Source organism: Carassius carassius, chromosome 27 (assembly GCF_963082965.1).
Source record: "Carassius carassius chromosome 27, fCarCar2.1, whole genome shotgun sequence".
Classification (NCBI taxonomy): domain Eukaryota; kingdom Metazoa; phylum Chordata; class Actinopteri; order Cypriniformes; family Cyprinidae; genus Carassius; species Carassius carassius.
The window spans coordinates 12,680,328-12,699,040 of record NC_081781.1 but is presented as its reverse complement, the minus strand read 5'-3'; the positions used below and the strand labels follow the sequence as shown (position 1 = coordinate 12,699,040).

The 18,713-nt window shown below is 39.6% G+C and overlaps 1 protein-coding gene across 3 annotated transcripts in view; it reads right to left on the bottom strand.

Annotated features, from left to right (window-relative positions):
• LOC132106769 (chromatin-remodeling ATPase INO80-like) overlaps nucleotides 1-18,713 on the bottom strand; it is a 42,474-nt gene that overhangs the window by 8,288 nt on the left and 15,473 nt on the right. For 2 of the 3 annotated variants that reach the window (XM_059512752.1, XM_059512755.1), the window contains exons 26-35: nucleotides 18,540-18,680; nucleotides 16,179-16,404; nucleotides 7,327-7,454; nucleotides 4,285-4,379; nucleotides 3,829-3,901; nucleotides 3,234-3,392; nucleotides 2,709-2,811; nucleotides 2,508-2,596; nucleotides 843-1,004; nucleotides 322-481 (exon numbers count right to left, since the gene is read on the bottom strand). In XM_059512752.1, the coding sequence (XP_059368735.1) occupies nucleotides 322-481; nucleotides 843-1,004; nucleotides 2,508-2,596; nucleotides 2,709-2,811; nucleotides 3,234-3,392; nucleotides 3,829-3,901; nucleotides 4,285-4,379; nucleotides 7,327-7,454; nucleotides 16,179-16,404; nucleotides 18,540-18,680 (1,336 nt within the window). The remainder of the gene's footprint in view (nucleotides 1-321; nucleotides 482-842; nucleotides 1,005-2,507; nucleotides 2,597-2,708; nucleotides 2,812-3,233; nucleotides 3,393-3,828; nucleotides 3,902-4,284; nucleotides 4,380-7,326; nucleotides 7,455-16,178; nucleotides 16,405-18,539; nucleotides 18,681-18,713) is intronic. The other variant, XM_059512754.1, reaches the window with a different exon arrangement.

The window sequence follows — 18,713 nt, the reverse complement described above, 5'->3', positions numbered from 1 at the left end:
GCAGCCATTTATGCTGCGGCGCCGGGGGAGCAGTTGGGGTTTCGGTGCCTTGCTCAAGGACACCCAAGTCGTGGTATTGCTGGCCCGAGACTCAAACCCACAACCCTAGGGTTAGGAGTCATACTCTCTAACCACTAGGCCATGACTTCCCTGAGACACCAAGACACCTGAGACTTATATTACATATTGTAAAAAGGAGATTAAAGGTCTCCTTTAATGTTTGAAATTTTATGTATATGAGTAATACAACAAAGCTTTCTGTGAATTAAATAAGTCTGAATGTAATTCAAAACTAACAAAAATTCAAACAAGGGCACCCACCATTCATCGTGTCAGACACCGAGCCGGCGATGGAAGCGGGAGAGTTGGTGGCACGGGACTGTGGAGCAGAAGACACAGGTTCGTCCACAATTACCAGCATGTCGCTGCTGCTTTCGTCTGCAGGAATGGAGCTGGGCTGGAGCTCACTGCTCAACGAGATCTGCAGGGACACATAGTTCTGGGGGTGAGACAGGAACAGAGGGATAGCACCACGAAGGAAAGACAGCAGGACCAGAAGATGGATGACGAGGAGGAAGACGGCATGAGATCAATGTAGCAAGTGAATGAGAGGATGTGTGTTGACAATGGCATAATAGCTCTATAGAAATCATCCATTCTTTGGGAAAGTTCTCACATGATTGTTCTGTGGACTCATCAGCTAAAGAAATGTCATTACAGGACCAGCACTGTACAATAATTCTTCCTTACATTGTGACCTCTGCAATTCAATAAACATCAGGATCACAAAGTTCAACCCAGTCCAGGAAGTGCATAACAAGTAGAGTCTCGTACATTCTTACCTCACTGAAGGGGCTGGGCATGGCAGAGTCCATGTCCACACTGATGAAGGAGTCTTCTCCATCTGCAGACAGATTGGAGTTGTCTGCAGACGGAACAAAAGGGATGACCACATTCACACCTTCCTTCTTCCTCTTAGTGTCTGGGTCATCTTCCTTTTTCTTCTTCGAAATGAGAAAGATGCATGGAAACAGGACAGTTGGACAAGGGTGTTTAGGGTGGTTTCTTGATGTTCACATACAAAATAATTTGTTTTAATATCTACAGCAGGGGTGCCCAACCCTGCTCCTGGCGATCGACTGTCCTGCAAAGTTTAGCTCCAATCCTAATCAAACACACCTGAAGCAACTAAGACGGGGCATACACTGTGCGATTTTCATCCGATTTTGAGCCGAATTCTGACTCGTGCGACTCTTTTTTGGGTTGGGACGATTTTTAGCATTTTCGTGCGTCGTTTGTCGTGCAGTGTTCGTGGGGAAACGAGAGGCGATTAACCTCTCCCGACCGGCAATTGGTTGGTCAGATGGATTCCTGACATGTCAGAAATTTTGTTCGCCTCTCGTGAGGTATCGCACTATTGAACCAGGGCAACGAACCGATTTTCCGCGTTTCCCTCACTGCGCATGCGCGAAACCATAAACGTAACCATGGTGACACGGCGTGTAGTGTGGACTGAAGTGATGGAGGGAATTGTGGAGTTATGGCAAAGAAAAAGAAAAATAAAAGGGAAGAAAACGCCTGCTTACCTCCAGTTTGCATTGCAAAATGGATAAACCATATTGGCCAAGGACACCGAGCCACCTGCGTGTCTAGATATGCCGACGTCTTTTTTTTTTTTTTTGATGTTTCAGCACACGGAAATGCGCATATCACCAAAGCAGTGCGTTTATCCCGGGAAAGCATGTTTATTCTGAAGCAGCCACAAACATCTGGGTTCTGAGGGATCCTACGTGTTGATTCGGTTGATTCCCCACGTATAGTGTGAGCAGTCAAATCGCAACTCGACGATCGGACCGTACCGTGAGCTTTGGCTTTACATCGCATGCGATATACTCGTACAGTGTAAGTTGGTACCTTGCCGAAATCGCACAGAAATTGCACAGTGTATGCCCGCCTTAATTAAGGTCTTCAGGCTCACTTAAAACTTAAAGGCAGGTGTGTTTGATTAGGGTTGGAGCCAAACTTTGCAGGACAGTCGATCGCCAGGAGCAGGGTTGGGCACCCCTGATCTACAGTATACGGATTTCTACATCATTATCCTTGAAAACCTTGATAGTAAAAAAAATTTGATAGTGAATATAAAGCAGTGCTATTTAGTATGATTTATATACTATTATAATATTTACATTTTGGATAAGGTTTTACTCTTTGTCAAGTGTTTAGTCTAGGTTTTGGTCATTTTGATTTGTGCTTCTGCCATTTTGGTAGATTTATCATTATTTGGTCTTAATTTCAACTATTTCAATTTAGTTGGTTGCTAAGTTTTTCATCTTATATTTTATTTGAATTAGTTTAAATAGTTTAATTGTTTTTATTTACCACATGTCCTTGTATGGTATCTACATACACCTACACACAAACACACACACACACACACACACACACACACACACACATATATATATATAATTATTATTATTGTTGACCACTGCAGAGGAAGCACTTACCCTTTCTGCATACTTCTCCCTCTTCCTCTTCCGCTCTTTCACCTTACTGCTCTCCTCCAGCTGCCGTTTCTCTTCCTGCCGTAAACGCACTGCCCGGAAACACAACCAAACCATCCAATCAGAGCTGAGCAATTAATTCATTAATTAACTCTTATAGATTACACATATGCATGTATCATCATAAACAGAGTGGTAACTCACATTTTTTCTCCAGCTCCTCATCATCCAGCAGTAGGCTGACCACCTCTTTGGGCTTCAGGGTGTCAGGTTTAAAATTTTCTCCTGATATTACCATCCTCTGAATCTGAAGTGCAGATCCCACAGCCGAAAGTGATTATTGAAATCAAATAAATAAAATCAGTAAGAGCAAAAAGAAGACAAAATTTGACTCTTGGAAACATACATTGACTATAATGATGTGTTGATACAGACATCCTGGAATACATGTTTAAAGCACGTATGCAATTACAGTATAATTAGTTGTAATTAGAGTTGAAACCATAGGCTAAATAGTCCTTTAACCCCCTTGTCACTGCAAAGACTCTTCTGAGGTTTGACATTTAGATAAATATAGCTTTGTAACTTAAACTGACGGATGTAAGCTATCAGGAGAAAAGGGGGTAATTTGTCCATCCATTACAGAATTAGCTGAATTAAAGGGAAAACATGTTACATTATATTTTTTGTAACCTGGCCCAAGGAAGGCACTTGATACTGTGTACTAACCTCACTCTTTTCTTTGGCTCTCTGGAGGATGCGTTCCTCAATTGTCCCTTTGCATATAAGCCGATAGACTGTGACCTGCTTGGTCTGACCAAGTCTGTGGGCTCGATCCATGGCCTGCTGGTCAACTGTGGGGTTCCAGTCACTGTCATAGAAGATCACCTGGAAAGAGAGGAAATGGCTAAATTGGTCGAATAAAATGATCTCCTCTTATGAACTAATTCCTATTCATGGCTATTCCACAGATGCCATTTTTAATTCTTGCACATATTATCCACCCTGGTTTAAAAGACTGTTTAAGGCTCAAAGCGCACACCTCTTGTAACCACTTCCAGAGACTGCTGCACCGCTATTTGTTTATTTAATATCTTTCTATTATTGCGATATTCATCATTTCTGATAAACCCACCCCCAAACAAAACAAACTGTGGTAGGTCGCGTTACAAGTGTCCGTGTTAAAGTCAACGAGTTCAGCAGCTATTATTACACGAGTGCTAAATGTCTTTGAGTTCTTAAAATACTAGAGACTGTTCTCAGGGCATACGGTGGGGGGAAGGCGATCTGGTAATCATGATGTGCTGATGGTCTGTGGCCTCACCGTGTCTGCAGCTGTCAGGTTGATCCCCAGGCCTCCGGCTCTGGTACTGAGGAGGAAGACAAAAATATCTGTCCTGCAAAGGGAGGGGAGACCAGAACAGTGAGGGAAAGCAAATAAAGTGGAGGCAGATCGTGCTCTTTAAGGGGCCTGCCCAACCGCCCAGGATTTACACAGAGACGTTTCAATATACAGCACACTCCTCTAGAAAATAAAAACCAGAGCCCACTGCACCCACAGAGAGCTGAGCTAATGCAAACCAGACCCCGTGTGGAAGGGTAGGGAAAGAGAAGAGAGCCCAAAACCCTGACAGCACCGCCAGGGAAGACAAATTTACGCTTGGTGACATTTTGGAAAAACAAGCCCCAATTAGGTTTAAGAAGAGACAGGCGCTTACAGACATGTTCGTCTCCTTTTCAAACTTTGCTGTTGGGCTGCTGAAAACTAGCTGAAACTCACCGGCTCTGGAAGTCAGCCACCATGTCCCGCCGCTCCGAAATCTTGGATGAACCATCCAGTCTCATGTAAGTATGTTTGCGGTACACCATGTACTCCTGCAGGTCAGTTGAGAAACATTTCAAGAAAGAAAGTGGAAAATCATGCAGGCAAAGCAGTCAACCATATGAAACTGGTATGTTTATTTCACTTAAAAAATCTGCAGGGCCAGTTTTCAATAATGTCCCTTTTAACACACCGCCACAGATCCTCATTAGCCTTGCAGACTCTGCTCAGAGACTTTTCTCAGATGACCTCCCACTCTCCTACACCACCCAGAGTGAAGTCTCAACTCCATCGAGCCTACCACTCCACTGGACGGCCTCCCAAAAGCACATCTGGACCGTATGAAGCAAGCATTAGCACTCTCTTTGACATTAAATGTCTTTGATTAGGACTTTGTTCCAGTCTGAAGTAACATTAGATCACAAATCCCAAGCTTCTCTGCAGCTGTAAGTAACAAATGATACCATCTTAAATGGCATTACAACCACTGAGAATATAAATCCAGGTTAGCAGAATGTCGAACATAACATGATTTAGCCTGAGACTTAGGAACAAAGCCCAGAATATGCTTGAACAGATCTCAAGTGGGAGTTGAGCTATTGAACACATAATTAAAAAAATATATAAAATAAAAACTTGACCAAAACACTCAAGGGATCTGCTTTGGAGAGACACAATATCAAAGGAGACAGGACATGACAGTCTTCAGCTTCTGCACAGAGAATGCATCGATACAGGGTTTTTCAAACTGGACTCCAGCGACCAGAAAATCTGAAGTCTACGGAGCCTTGTACATGGCATGCAAGAAAAAAAATTGTAGCCTAAATCATGTGCATGATTTACTATTTCGTTCCCTCGATTTATAAATTGTGTGCACGATTTATTAATTTGTTTCCTCAATTTGCTAAATCGTGCACACAATTTATAAATCGAGGGAACGGATTAGTAAACTGTGTGCGCACGATTTAGCAAATCGAGGGAACAAAATAGTAATCCTGTGCATGTGTTAGTCATAGACTGTAGGTTTTAGTACATCGAGGGAACAAATAAGTAAATCATGTGGACGATTTATTAATTTTGTCTTGCATGTAATGTGCGGGGCTTTGTAGAAGGCTGTCCTTCACTTTGACAGATTACACTGAAGGTGATCTATTGTGATGTAGAACTGTAATTCCCACCCCTGTCAAGTCGGTGGCGAGTGCACTCCAGTGTGGCAGTAGAGTGCGGGATCATCAGCTCCAGAACAAAAAATCAAACTCACAAGTCAGTATCGAGTAATAAAGCAAAAGAGGCCCTGTCCCAAATGGAACACTTCATGTGCACTTGCTGTCTAAGGAACTTACAATGGCCGCCGCGTGTGCGTTAACGTTAAATCCAAGAGACCGTAGGGTGTCCCATTTGTCATTTTAGCATTCAGAAAGGGTGCTCGCGAGCACCCCCTTTGTGGCCATTGCAGACTTCTACCCATAGTCTGTATGCTTCTACCAGACAGTCAAAGCAGTATTACGTCACAACGTTGCGGAAGACCACGAGGGTTTAAAGTGCCATTTGGCACAGGGCCAGAGATGATCGGTTCACATACAAGTGCTGCCACTTCGTTTGATCTGAGGTGTTTACAGTGATCTATCACACCACATTAAAGAGCGCCAAAACCATATTTATTGCATGAATTTCCTAATAAAATGGACAGAATTTTAAATCTAAAAGTTTGTTTCATATCAGAAGTAACTACACAAAGCTTAGCCTATTGTGATTCATCAGCTGGAAGGCGTACTATATGTAAGGTTCATTCATTAACTGAAAACAGAAACACTTGGGATTTAAGAAGCGATATTGGTTCATAAAAAGCTGAATCTATTAAAAGACAGAAATAAAAAAACATTTTACCCAGCTCTAGCATATTTAGTTTTTAGTGGGCTCTGCTGTCACTGCGGAGTGTGGTGTTGAACAAGTGTTCTCTTCATAAATAAATACATGCATAAGTCTATATGCTTGTCCTGTTGGTTCATTATTAAAAATGAAAATGTCAACAAAAATACAAGCAATTAAATGTGATATTAAAATAAAAACATGAAAAACAAAAAGGGTAACGGATAATATTGGATAGTGTATATTGATAATATCATAAAACTCCAGGGGTTGAAAAAAAATAAATACATTTCAGAAGCGGGGTAAGTTATTACATTTTGATGAAAGAATGTAAAGCCAAACTTTTTTTTCTTTAGAATTGCATGCATTGATGAATCGTTCACAATAAGACCAGGAATGTGTATCCAAAAAGAAAATAGGATCAATCTAGATTTTCATGTTGACAAAGCAAAAATATATGGTGTAGAGATATGCCAAAACTAATGGCCAATCAAAGGTTGATGCCATGTTTTTCCATGTTTAACTTTTTCTTTAGACCAACTTCTTCACAAATAAATGATGTCAAATCTATGTAATCAGACTTTAGAGAGACTGCCATGGAAAAGGCTTAAGCCAAAAAGAATCGGAAGGAATTCCTATTGACTCTAAGGAGGTGTTTCTAGACAACGAGTGCTGTTGTGTAGGACTATAAGCCGCCTGTGTTGACAATGTTATTGGAGGCTTCTACTTTTAGCTCCACGTTTGGCTTGCTGCTGAACATGTGGCAAACAACTGTGGGCCTCTGGAAAAAGTGATTGTTTCCTCCAGTTCTCTTCTCTCAGCTTTTGTCCAGCTTTAACAATATGAAACTATTTTATAGCAAACATTCCCTTCACAATGCTTGATCAAATTTAGCCATCTCTCCTTTTGTGGGATTAACACTCAAAGTACAAGGAGCATGTAAACAAAACACATACAGCACGACCTCAGATATCTACAATTGCTTCAGTACAGAACCATTTCTGTATACATGAAGGAAAGTTTGAAGGTTAAAGGAGAAAACACATCACAATGACATGATGTAGTTACGCAATGTTCACAGGCCACAGAGCTGTCAATCACCGACTGTGAGAAGTTGCTGGAAGCACTCACCTCTAAAAGGTCTATCATGCGGGTCATCTGAGAGTAGATGAGAACTCGGTGGCCCTGAGACTTCAGTCGAGTCAGCAGCAGGTCGAGAGTGTGAAGCTTCCCACTGTCTGTGATCAGAGACTCTTTGTCTGAAGAACAAAGAGGAGAAAAACATTTAAAAACACTGAAAATGGTAATGCGTCAGCTCACAAGATCAAAACTGTATCCCACACTGTCGGAATGGAGCTGATTAGACAAATCAAAGCAATATAATGAATAAGCTTGTCGAGTGACAGCAATTTCCCCTCCATGCTCAAACGTTCTATAATCACTCCGCTCCGGGTTTTCCATTTCCTGCTCCTCACTTGCCGATGACAGAAACCCCACTCTCGAGTCTCAGCAGCAAAAATTTGTTACAGATACGCTGTAAAGTTCTTTCAATGTGTGTGTTTTATGATATCACGAACAATTGGGCACAAAAGTGCAACGCTTTCTTAAGTGGAAAAAAATATTACTTAAAAGAAAAATTTTATACTTTACCAAAATTAAGCTAAAATATACTGTACGTACTACACTCAGAATGGCAGAGGTGTTTGTTTATATTTTTTTTAATGATGCATGACATATTTGTACCAAATCGATTACAGATCACAGGAGGTTGTTGTCTTCCTTTTTCTGTATTTTTACATTTAAACTAACATGAATCTTAAAAAAAACAACAAATGACTGATACTGTTACATGTCATTTTTAGCAACAACAACAACAACAACAACAACAACAACAAAAAAATATATTGATGTGAATTTGATACAAAATAGCAGTGAATTTTGACTTTGGTCACAACATGAGCCTATCAATAGCATTTTAATGTTGTTGCATCTCTAGTCATTTTTTTGTTTGTTTGTTATCATCTAAATAATTTTCTGAGGTCATTTTTAGCCGATTAAAAAATATTTTCAATGTCCATACTGTGCATTATAATGTTGTTGTGATGCCTAAATGCACTTTCATGTAGATTTAAGTGTTTTCTTTTTAAAAGACAAAATAGTACTGAATTTTATCTTTGACCATAACATGAGCTTATCAATCAATATCTAGCATTTTCGTTGTTGCTGCATCGCTAGTAGCTTTTTGTTTGTTCGTTCATCAGTTATAGAAGTCCTCAACACATTTGATTGACGTTCAAAGACCAGAAACTTTTGTGCCAATGGTCTGTCAGAACTGTCACCCCAACGGTGCTTACAAAAGAGGAAGCACGGCTTCCCATTGTTGACTGGTGCAACCCTTGACCCTAGGGTCAGCTCATGGGGGGGGGAAGTTAAATGACCCTGCTAGTCATGGGCACTCAGAAAGTGATTATACACACAAAATGAGCCGGCTGCCAGAGCAATCTAGAGATCCCAAGAGACAGTTTGAGGCCTGCTGGCCAAGAAAGTACAAAAAGCATGTCAAACACACGGCCAGCATGACCATGTTGCTGTTACCACATCATGTACATGCTAATGTGAACCATAGATGAACCCTGACTCAACACCTCTATGACCCTGAAAAGGGCATGTGTGTAACCTTTTCAATGAGTGGTGGAGAATGGCTCAAATGAACCCATACACTCAAGAATCTCATACTCACTCTGTTGACGATCCACAAGTTAAAAGAACACATGGATCTAATATACTCCACCCGAGATGAACATTATCTCTGAGGCAGGGGGTCTTAAACATCAGGCCTGTGCACCATATTTGGCCTAAGAAGTATTTTCCAATGACCCCCTCAAGTTTAAATAATCCAAAAGACTAACGAACAAGCCTGCATCCTCGTATACATTGAAACAGTTATATTCGGCTGCACTGAATTAGATGGAAAGCTTGATCATATCCAAGCGATATGTTTGCAGAGAGGATGGCAAGTTCTGTCTGAAAGCTTCAGAGCAAATTCATGTCATTTACAAGCAAATAACACAAAATTACACTTGAATTATCATTATCGTCCAACTTTAAAAAGTCCAGATTTTATGAGATTATCTGGCAAAGAAATTGGAAAAACAAATCAGACACTTTACATTGTTTACAAATTCTTCATTTACTAATCATGAAGAAACTGCACATCCATCAGCTTCCTGAAGAGTTTCAAAGCAGACGTCTAAAATCTCAGTCTATAAAATACTATGAAATATAATTAGAAATTATTTTTATATATATTTCTATTTTATTGCTTTTTAAAATGTAATTTATTCCTGTTACGGCAAAGCAGAATGTTCAGCAACCATTTGCTGCTTAATATTTTTGTGGAACCGTGTTTATTATTATAATGTTTTTAGGATTCTTTGATGAGGAGAAAATTCAAAAGAGCAGCATTTCATTTAAATAGAAATATTTTGTAACAAAGACTTTACTGTCACTTTTGATAAATCTAATGCACTTCCTGTTTAATAAAATTATACCTTCTTTTAAAACAATGTTCTGCCCCCAAACTTTTTAATGGTAGTGTACATACCTTAAATTGCTCTACTTTTTTACAGTGACTTGCAGAATCAATAAAGATAGAACTGATTATACACTATACAATGATTATATACTACGCTACAAAATGATTATATACTAAACTATTTTCAGACCTCTAAAGACTGCTTGAAGGATCACATTTTTCACCAAGAGATCGCCCGCTCAAATACAAGTAGAAGTTTAACAACCATATCCCACAGTGTTAACAGTAATAGTTTCTTTAGCAAAAAGCCGAGGTTTTAGGTTCCCTACTGAGAGAGGGATGTTTTCATGAATAGAGAAGAGTCTACCATACGCTCTTCCCCATAAAGCTCTAATCTAATGGGTCTGGCGTCAGAGGGATGAGGCAAAGAGCTGCCAGATCCCACTTTATGAAGCCCCTGAAAGACTGTGGGATGAAGATGGTGGTCTAAGGGGATGATGTGACCCGTTGGTACCCACAACTCAATGGCACCGGCACCACAGAGTCTCCTCTGTTGTTTCCATTCCCGTCTTATCAAATCCCCCTCACACATCCTATTTCTCAAGTCTGACAAGTCTGCAATTAGTCAGACACATGCTACTTCATCTAAAACCAGCTCTTTGACATGCTTATCAAACACAACTAATCTCATACAAAAACATTTGTCATTTTCAGAAGAACATAACAAGGGTGACTTCATCATTTAGATTTCACGATAACAGATTTAGGGGTAGATAATGTCAGAATAAAAGTTAATCGAGGACAGCTTCATGTATTTTCAGGACACCTTCTAACTCCAAAACAGAGGGGGAACAAAGATACCAAGCGCTGTGCCATCAGACATCACTCTGGTTTTTACTATCAATTCAACCCACCTGCTGGTGGAACGCCCTCAAGAGTGCCCTTCCAGGAGCCTTGGCTCTAATCCAATCCATCCTGTCCCGAATTCAGGTCTGACCCATGGTTGAACCAATTTAAAAATCTGTCACAGAGCCCTGGACGAGCTCTTTAACCCCCTGCCTATTTAATTGCCTTTCTGCTGCTTGCTAATTTCATTAAACCGATCTCAGTATTATTTTCTGGAAAAGGGACAGTGGGGAATAACACAAGCACCGGCCTAACTTGCTATAAAATTAGCTTTAGTGTTTACTGACGCCCAATACACCCACTAGTCAACACCTAACCATGAGCACAGGGCCAAGGGATGGAGGTGAGTCTGGTTTTTAACACAAACAATATTTGTTTTGCCACTCTGTCAACTGGCAAAACTTTGCAGAAGTGACAGTGATTACTGCACCTTAAAAACAGGGCAGAGTTGCACAAATAAATTACGCAATTACAGTTTATAAGGGCATGAGCTCAGATTGGCAATGTGATATAATTCCAAAGTAAGGTGTAATACACTTGAAAATAAAATTCTGTCATCATTTACTCACCCTGATTATGTTTTAAATAAGATAGAAAAGAGAGTTCTCTGCGCTTCTGTAATCCACAGACAAACTGGTGCAACCAGGGCAGGACAAAACAATTCAAACAAAAGGAATCGCCGGTGCAGCACAGATGTCTACTGATTAAATTATTTATTAAAGGTGCATAACAAAAAATAAATGACTAACGTTTCGATGTGGTTACATCTTCATCAGAGTCCTTGGAGAGAATGAGCAATGAAGCCATTAATAAGGATCATCAACAGGTGTGATTAAGGGGGCGTTGGCCACCCAAAACAAATACATCCCTCTGAACCAAGGTGTCACACTCATAAAACAATCATTAAAGGGCAAATGCCCACATTATTACAAAGATCACAATACAATGGGAGCAAAAATATATTAATCTTAAACACTGTATTTTAATATGCTTAGGTGTTTAAAGGAAGCATGTTAAACTCAATTCATCATTTAGACCTAGAGGTTCTCGAGTGTTAAGTGTATGTATCCAAAACGCTTCCCTGCATAGAAGTTTATTAATAATGTCACCACCTCTGGGTGAAGATAAATGTGGCAATTGTGCGCAATGCTCCAACTCGACCAATGCGAAAGATTTTTCACATCCCCGTACTGGTAAGAAATATTCTATTTCTTCATTTATTAACTGTAACAGTACTCATGTAGTATATCTTCTGAAGTGTCCCTGTGGACTGGTGTACATAGGTCAAACAAAACGTCAACTTAAACTGAGGATAGCTGAACACAAAACAGCAATTCGTACTCAGAACTTAACATATGCCATGGCGAGGCACTATAAGCAGGCCAATCATGGTTCCCCTGCTTCTTTGAAGTTTTGGGGAATTGAGAAAATCTTACCTTCACCCAGAGGTGGTGACATTATTAATAAACTTCTATGCAGGGAAGCGTTTTGGATACATACACTTAACACTCGAGAACCTCTAGGTCTAAATGATGAATTGAGTTTAACATGCTTCCTTTAAACACCTAAGCATATTAAAATACAGTGTTTAAGATTAATATATTTTTGCTCCCATTGTATTGTGATCTTTGTAATAATGTGGGCATTTGCCCTTTAATGATTGTTTTATGAGTGTGACACCTTGGTTCAGAGGGATGTATTTGTTTTGGGTGGCCAACGCCCCCTTAATCACACCTGTTGATGATCCTTATTAATGGCTTCATTGCTCATTCTCTCCAAGGACTCTGATGAAGATGTAACCACATCGAAACGTTAGTCATTTATTTTTTGTTATGCACCTTTAATAAATAATTTAATCAGTAGACATCTATGTTTTAAATAACTTTCTAATAGGGAACACAAAATATATTTTGATGGATCTTTCAACTGTTTTAGTCCATACAATTACCGTTTTGCGTGTGGTTCTAAACAATATTATGTGAACCATGCCTTTAAAGGGATAGTTCACCCAAAAATTTAAGTTCTGTCATTAATTACTCACCCTCATGTCATTCCAAAACTGCAAGCCCTTCGTTCATATTCAGAACACAAATTAAGATATCTTTGATGAAATCCGAGAGCTTTCTGACCCTGCATAGACAGCAACGCAACTGAAACATTTTAGGGGCCCAAAAAGGGAGTAAGGACATCGTTAAAATAAAAACCTTAATTTTATGAAGCATGTTATGTTCTTTGTGGACAAAAAGTATTTTTGTAGCTTCATAACATTACAGTTGAACCACTGATGTCACATGGACTATTTTAATGATGTCTTGACTACCTTTCTAGGGCTTGAACGTGTCAGTCACATTGCTATGGAGGGTCAGAAAGTTTCATAAAACTTTCATGAAAAATATCTTAATTTGTGTATTGAAGATGAATATAGGTCTTATGGGTTTGGAACGACATGAAGATGAGTAATTAATGTTAGAATTTTCATTTTTGGATGAACTATCCCTTTAAACTTTGTAAAAAGTGTAAAAAAATTCAATATTCAAGACAAAAAAGCCACAGGCCAGCTGTTGATGGAATGGATTCAGATAATTAGGATATTTAATCTAAAGTCATCTTTTGATAGGTAAAAATCATATGAAATGTGACACATTTGCCACACAATGTTTACAGAGTCTTGCATCAGTCCAGCGACCACAGATCTTGCTGGGACGGGAGGTAAAACGGGCGAATGAGGGAGACTGTCATTAAGCTGTCATATATCGATTATACTCACCAGATCTCGCTTGGGATCTGAGTACTAACCCAAACACAAAAGCAAAGGGATGAAAGATGTGACCACATTTAGAATTTCACACAAAAGGGAGAGGCAGAGCAGACTTTAACCAAGCAAAATGCTCCCTCTGTAGGCCAGAATGTGACCGGCATCAGGGAAGCAAATCATTTCACTAAAGGTCGACATCATGACTCTTGCAGCCTTTGACCTGCAAAAGCAAAATAAGCAGTGGTCTTGAGAACAAATTGCGCAGTGGAGCTCATGGGAAATCAGGGTTCGAGTCTGTTCCTGGCCATATTCCCATAATGTGTCCTAAAACTAGCAAATAAATGCAGCTACAGAAAAAAAGAAAAAAACGTACAAGTATAGTAATTGTAAAAGAATAATAAATAATTCGATTAAAACGTAACACTGCTCTTTTCAGTCTTTGAAACATTAGCGTGATTATACTCTTTTTTTATTTTTTATAATATACATGTATATATTACTTTCTAATATGCAAACATGGATACTATTTCTAAACACCTTGGTGAAGTCTAGCTGTTTTTCACAGTCAGAAAGGCGGGGCGAGGGAGCAGATCACAAACAATTATGCAGTCACTGTTGTTTGGGCCCCAAATCAAAAAGGCCAGGAATATTTCCGGCCATTTTGCTGGAGTGCAGAGATTCTTTGAAAGAACAGGAAGGGAAAGCAGAGTTTCCCACAGGCTGTCTGTGAGCTGAGCTCTGCAGCATTCTCACTCTCTCTCCCTAAAAACAACAGCTCAAAGCAGCAGTCGCGTTACAACAATGTGCAGAGCTATTGTAAGAGAAAGCCTGTCCTCCTGTGGCCTGCCCCTCAATTAGTGTGACACGAAAGGTACAGCAGTTAGTACACTTACACTTTCATGTGTGCAGACCATTCGATGGGCGGCCACACCAAAGTTGACAGCCCAAAACAAATGCAGCAATTAAAATCTTGCTAAATGTGTGTGATACAGTAAATGTACTATGAAGACGGCAGAAGATATAAATAAAAATATATAATCTTCTACTATTCCTATTCTTATTTACATATATGAAATGATAAAGTAATCATCCTGAATTTTATTTCATTTTATTATACAACTCAAAAATATCTGTGATGATATACTCCATTCAATCAAGTGTTTTCAATTTAAGATGTCACAGACACCCAAATATCATCATCAAATCCTCAAAACTTAAATCCACAAAATCAAAAGATATTTCTATAATTTTTTGTAAACACCCAAGGTACGCTTTGGAAGATTAATAAATATGCCTAAAGAATGTGTCTATTATGTTTCTTTCTACTCATTATAATACTGTATACTGTTATAGTACTGTATTTAGTTATTCACTAAATGTTTTTCTTATTTATATTAATCTGATGTTTCTTCATTTACTGTAAGCTTATTTTGAATTATTTATGACCCCCTCCCACAATTTATGAACACCTGACCTATATAACTTAGTATTTTTTTTTATTTGGCATTTTAAGTTACAAATTTACATTTACAGCAACAATCTGATTTCGATATATATTAAAAGGTTTTTTTTCCCCACTCAAGGAAATAACATTAAAATGGGAATAAAAACCAGAATAAAAAATGTTGTGTGTGTATATATATATATATATACACACACACACATACATACACAGACACACACACACATATATATTATTACAAAAAAAAAATTCACATTAACATATATATATATATATATATATATATATATATGTTACCCAATGTATTACACTATAATTAATTAATTGTTCAGCACAGTATTCAGTCATTGCTCATAAATCCTCCATCAGCCTCTATATGTAGATGTAGGCTTTCAATTGCATGAGCCAGTGGTGGGACCGCCAGCATACTTCAATGACTCTTACCCAGTCTTGTGTCATTTCCTTCCCTGGGTACAGTATGACTCTGAGAAAATGGGAAAAGTGCACCCTGAAACACCTTAAGCCTGTGAATGAACATTCACAGTGATACACACACATACACTTTCAAAGCGCTTACCTAACGCTGTGCAGAAACAATGTCCAATAGTCCAACTTCCTGGCTTTGTCCCCCCTCCCAACTTCACAAGCGCTCCCAGACCTCTTTCTCTTCCCCAGTCTGCTCCCAGCAATTACACTGGAACGCGCACACAAACACACGCCTACACGCAAATCACACAACAGGCTGATGCAAAAATCAGTCTTATCTGCTAATGAAGTCTAAGTATCGCCTGGCACTACTCCTATCGCACTGCCATGCTATACATGTGACGAATGGCTGTGCATTGGTGCCAAAACAGTGATCATGACTTAGGTGCACCGGCCCTCAGACATGGCCTCTTCCATGACCTCCAGCACTCTCCCATGGGTCTCCATCTCATTTTTAGCCAGTTTTCTTTGATTGAAATGGACTTTGGCCCCAGAGCACAGCGGTGCCATGGTGTCCCTCAGGGCCTGAAGGCTCGCCATAAGGAGCTGAGACACAGTTCTCTGGTTTGTGTTTGGTCTAAAGGAGGGAGTTGTCGCTTCTGAGGGCATTATAACTTTCAATAAAATTTAGACTTCCTCTCGAGACATTTGAAACCTTTATGAACAAACCAATGAATGTGAGATAGTCCTTTGTCTTAAATAAAAATGTCTTTGCAAGGACAATAGCCGGATACAAACGTCTTGGAAAAATGAAGTACCTCTCGACTGCTTTTACACACGAGCAAACATAAACAAACCTGCATGCACGCATGCTAACTCCCACCCAGGATTTCACCTACCTGGGATCCTTATGAAGGACCAGCCGTGTCTTTGCTGTAGGGCCATGATGCCCCCTGGGCTCTGAGGGAGGAAGGCCTGAGAGCGTTGAGCCCAGGCGCTAGCCAGCTCGGGGGATCCGTACAGGAAGCACTGCTTGGCAATGAGACTCCCTCCATCTCGTATTAACCTCCATTCATACTCGGCGCTGCGATCTGCAATGTAGCGTTCCATGGGAACTGAAGTCACCTAGGGAAAGAAGAAAATCCCTTAGTCAACACCTCCGAGGCTGTTTACACTATCAAAGTGTCATTCCTCCAGATAATTGGCATCTATTTCCCAGTATTCAGTCTTTTTATCACTAAGAAACACCAAACAAATTGGAGCTTAAGGGGGGAGAACAATCGTTTCCAGTTGTCGAACTTGCACACACACAGGCACGCACAACCCTGTCTTTCTGACATTTTGTTCGAACCCCGCGGCTCTGGCAGGAAAGCGTGGCAGAGGTCAGCGGTGCTAACAGCGCTAACAGGCCTTTGAGTAACAGATGACCATTTCCTGTAGTGAATCACACCGCTCACAACCCCTTCCACTGGCCATTTCTTTTCTCTCCCTCTCCCTCTCGCTTTATCCCTCTTTCAGCTTTATGAAGAATTTTATGGCGTGCTGACAAGCGGATGATATTATCTTCCTTTCATTCTTATCTCTGATGAAAAACAGCTCAGCTTTGGCCAGGCTTCCAGTTTTGTAGCGAACAGCTGACCAATAGGAGCACGAACACGCAGATGTGGCCATAAAAAGCCAACAGGGTCAAGAGTCCCTCATGAATAAAGAGAAGAAAGGCGACTAATCTATCTTATCACTTTCCCACAGTGCCCATATGCCCCTGGTGCCTAGGGGCCAGTGCCAACGCGGTGCCAGTTCTCACATCGTACCCATGAGGTCAGACACAATCCTGACTCTCGGGGCTGGGATAACACAGAGAACAGTTAACAGCAGATGTTGGGGAGAAAAGAACAGTTTCTCATACATGACTGAACCATTAGCGTTACAGATATGATTCATTACAACCCCACTGATCACGTATAAAAGATTCATATCTTGACTAGCGTAAGTAGGACGTTTTCCTGGCTCACCGTCTTTTGTTGGATCTGAAACAACCTTCCTATCCACCAATCAGATTTTCAGATTAGGTTTAGGGTTACGGTTAGGCTTAAGGGCTTGAAAAAGATTCTGATCAAACTGGCATTTGATAAAAGATCAAATCATCTCAGGTTTAAGAGGTGGCTCACTGTTAGGGTTAGAAAAAGAGCGGAGGTTCAAACCGGAAAAACAAGGAAGAAAACTGAGTGAATAAAACATATCAAATTATAATATCATAATTAAATAAGCAGAATACGAATATAGAAGAATTATAACATTATTAGTTTTATAAAATAAAATACTATAAAATATATGTATATAATTATTTGATTATATTACATGAAATTATATGTAAAATATGTACACATAAGAATACTGACATTACTATTTCTATAAATAATAATTGCATAACTATAAAATCTAATAAAAATATGTAAACTCGTATTATAATATTATTGTAGAAATACAATTATAATTATAAAAAATAAAAAAAGAAGAAGAAAAATTGTATCAATAGACTAATTAATCAAAATAATTGGGTTTTATAATAATAATAATAAGAAGAAGAAGAAGAAGATGAAGTAGTAGTAAGACTAAGGATAACGTATATGTAATTGTTTTGAGATTTTCTTCATCAATCTAAAAAGATCTGAAAACCACTCAGATATTTTGGCTATAATTGTTTGACAGGAATACTGATCTTGAAGCAAATAATGAGCAAATAATGTTGTCAGTCTCAACTAGCATGTTTCCTTTAGTACCAAACATGTTAATTTAAAATATCTCGATAATTTCCCCAAGTTTGCGAGTATCCCAAATGGCGGTGTGGTTTTTGATGGGCTGTGTGTTCACAGCCAGAGAAGCAGCCCTTAACCAAGAGCTCTGATTTCTCACTGGTGGGCTTGTGTTGTTTGGTTACTCTCCACCGGGGTCATGATCAGCTGAGCAGAAGATCTGTCAGGAGGTCAAAGAGGATAAATAAACCAGGATTGTACTGAGGGCCACACAGAGAACAAGTCTTTCATTTTGGATAGCAAGTATGTTTCTGAGACAGCGGGAGATCCCTGTCAGCATCTGACCACCCTCAGCAGACTTTTGCCAAACTGTTATTGGATACTGAAAACAGAGTTACTACATATAGAAATCTGGATTTATTTCAAACTGCTAAACTGAGTGAAAGTTCTGCCAATCAATATGGTCTACTTAGATGTTTGTGGAGGGAAAGGCTGTGTGTTTCTCACCCTGGGTGTGACGGTGAGTAAAAACTTGGGTGGCTGGGTAGGTTGGCATGGTCTGAAGGTTTGAGTAAATGAGCGTCTGCTATGGATGACCACATCAGTGTGACAGATCAGCGAAGACCCTGTGGACGTGAACACCAAATCCTGCAGGAAAGAAAGAGAGTTAGTGTAGCATAT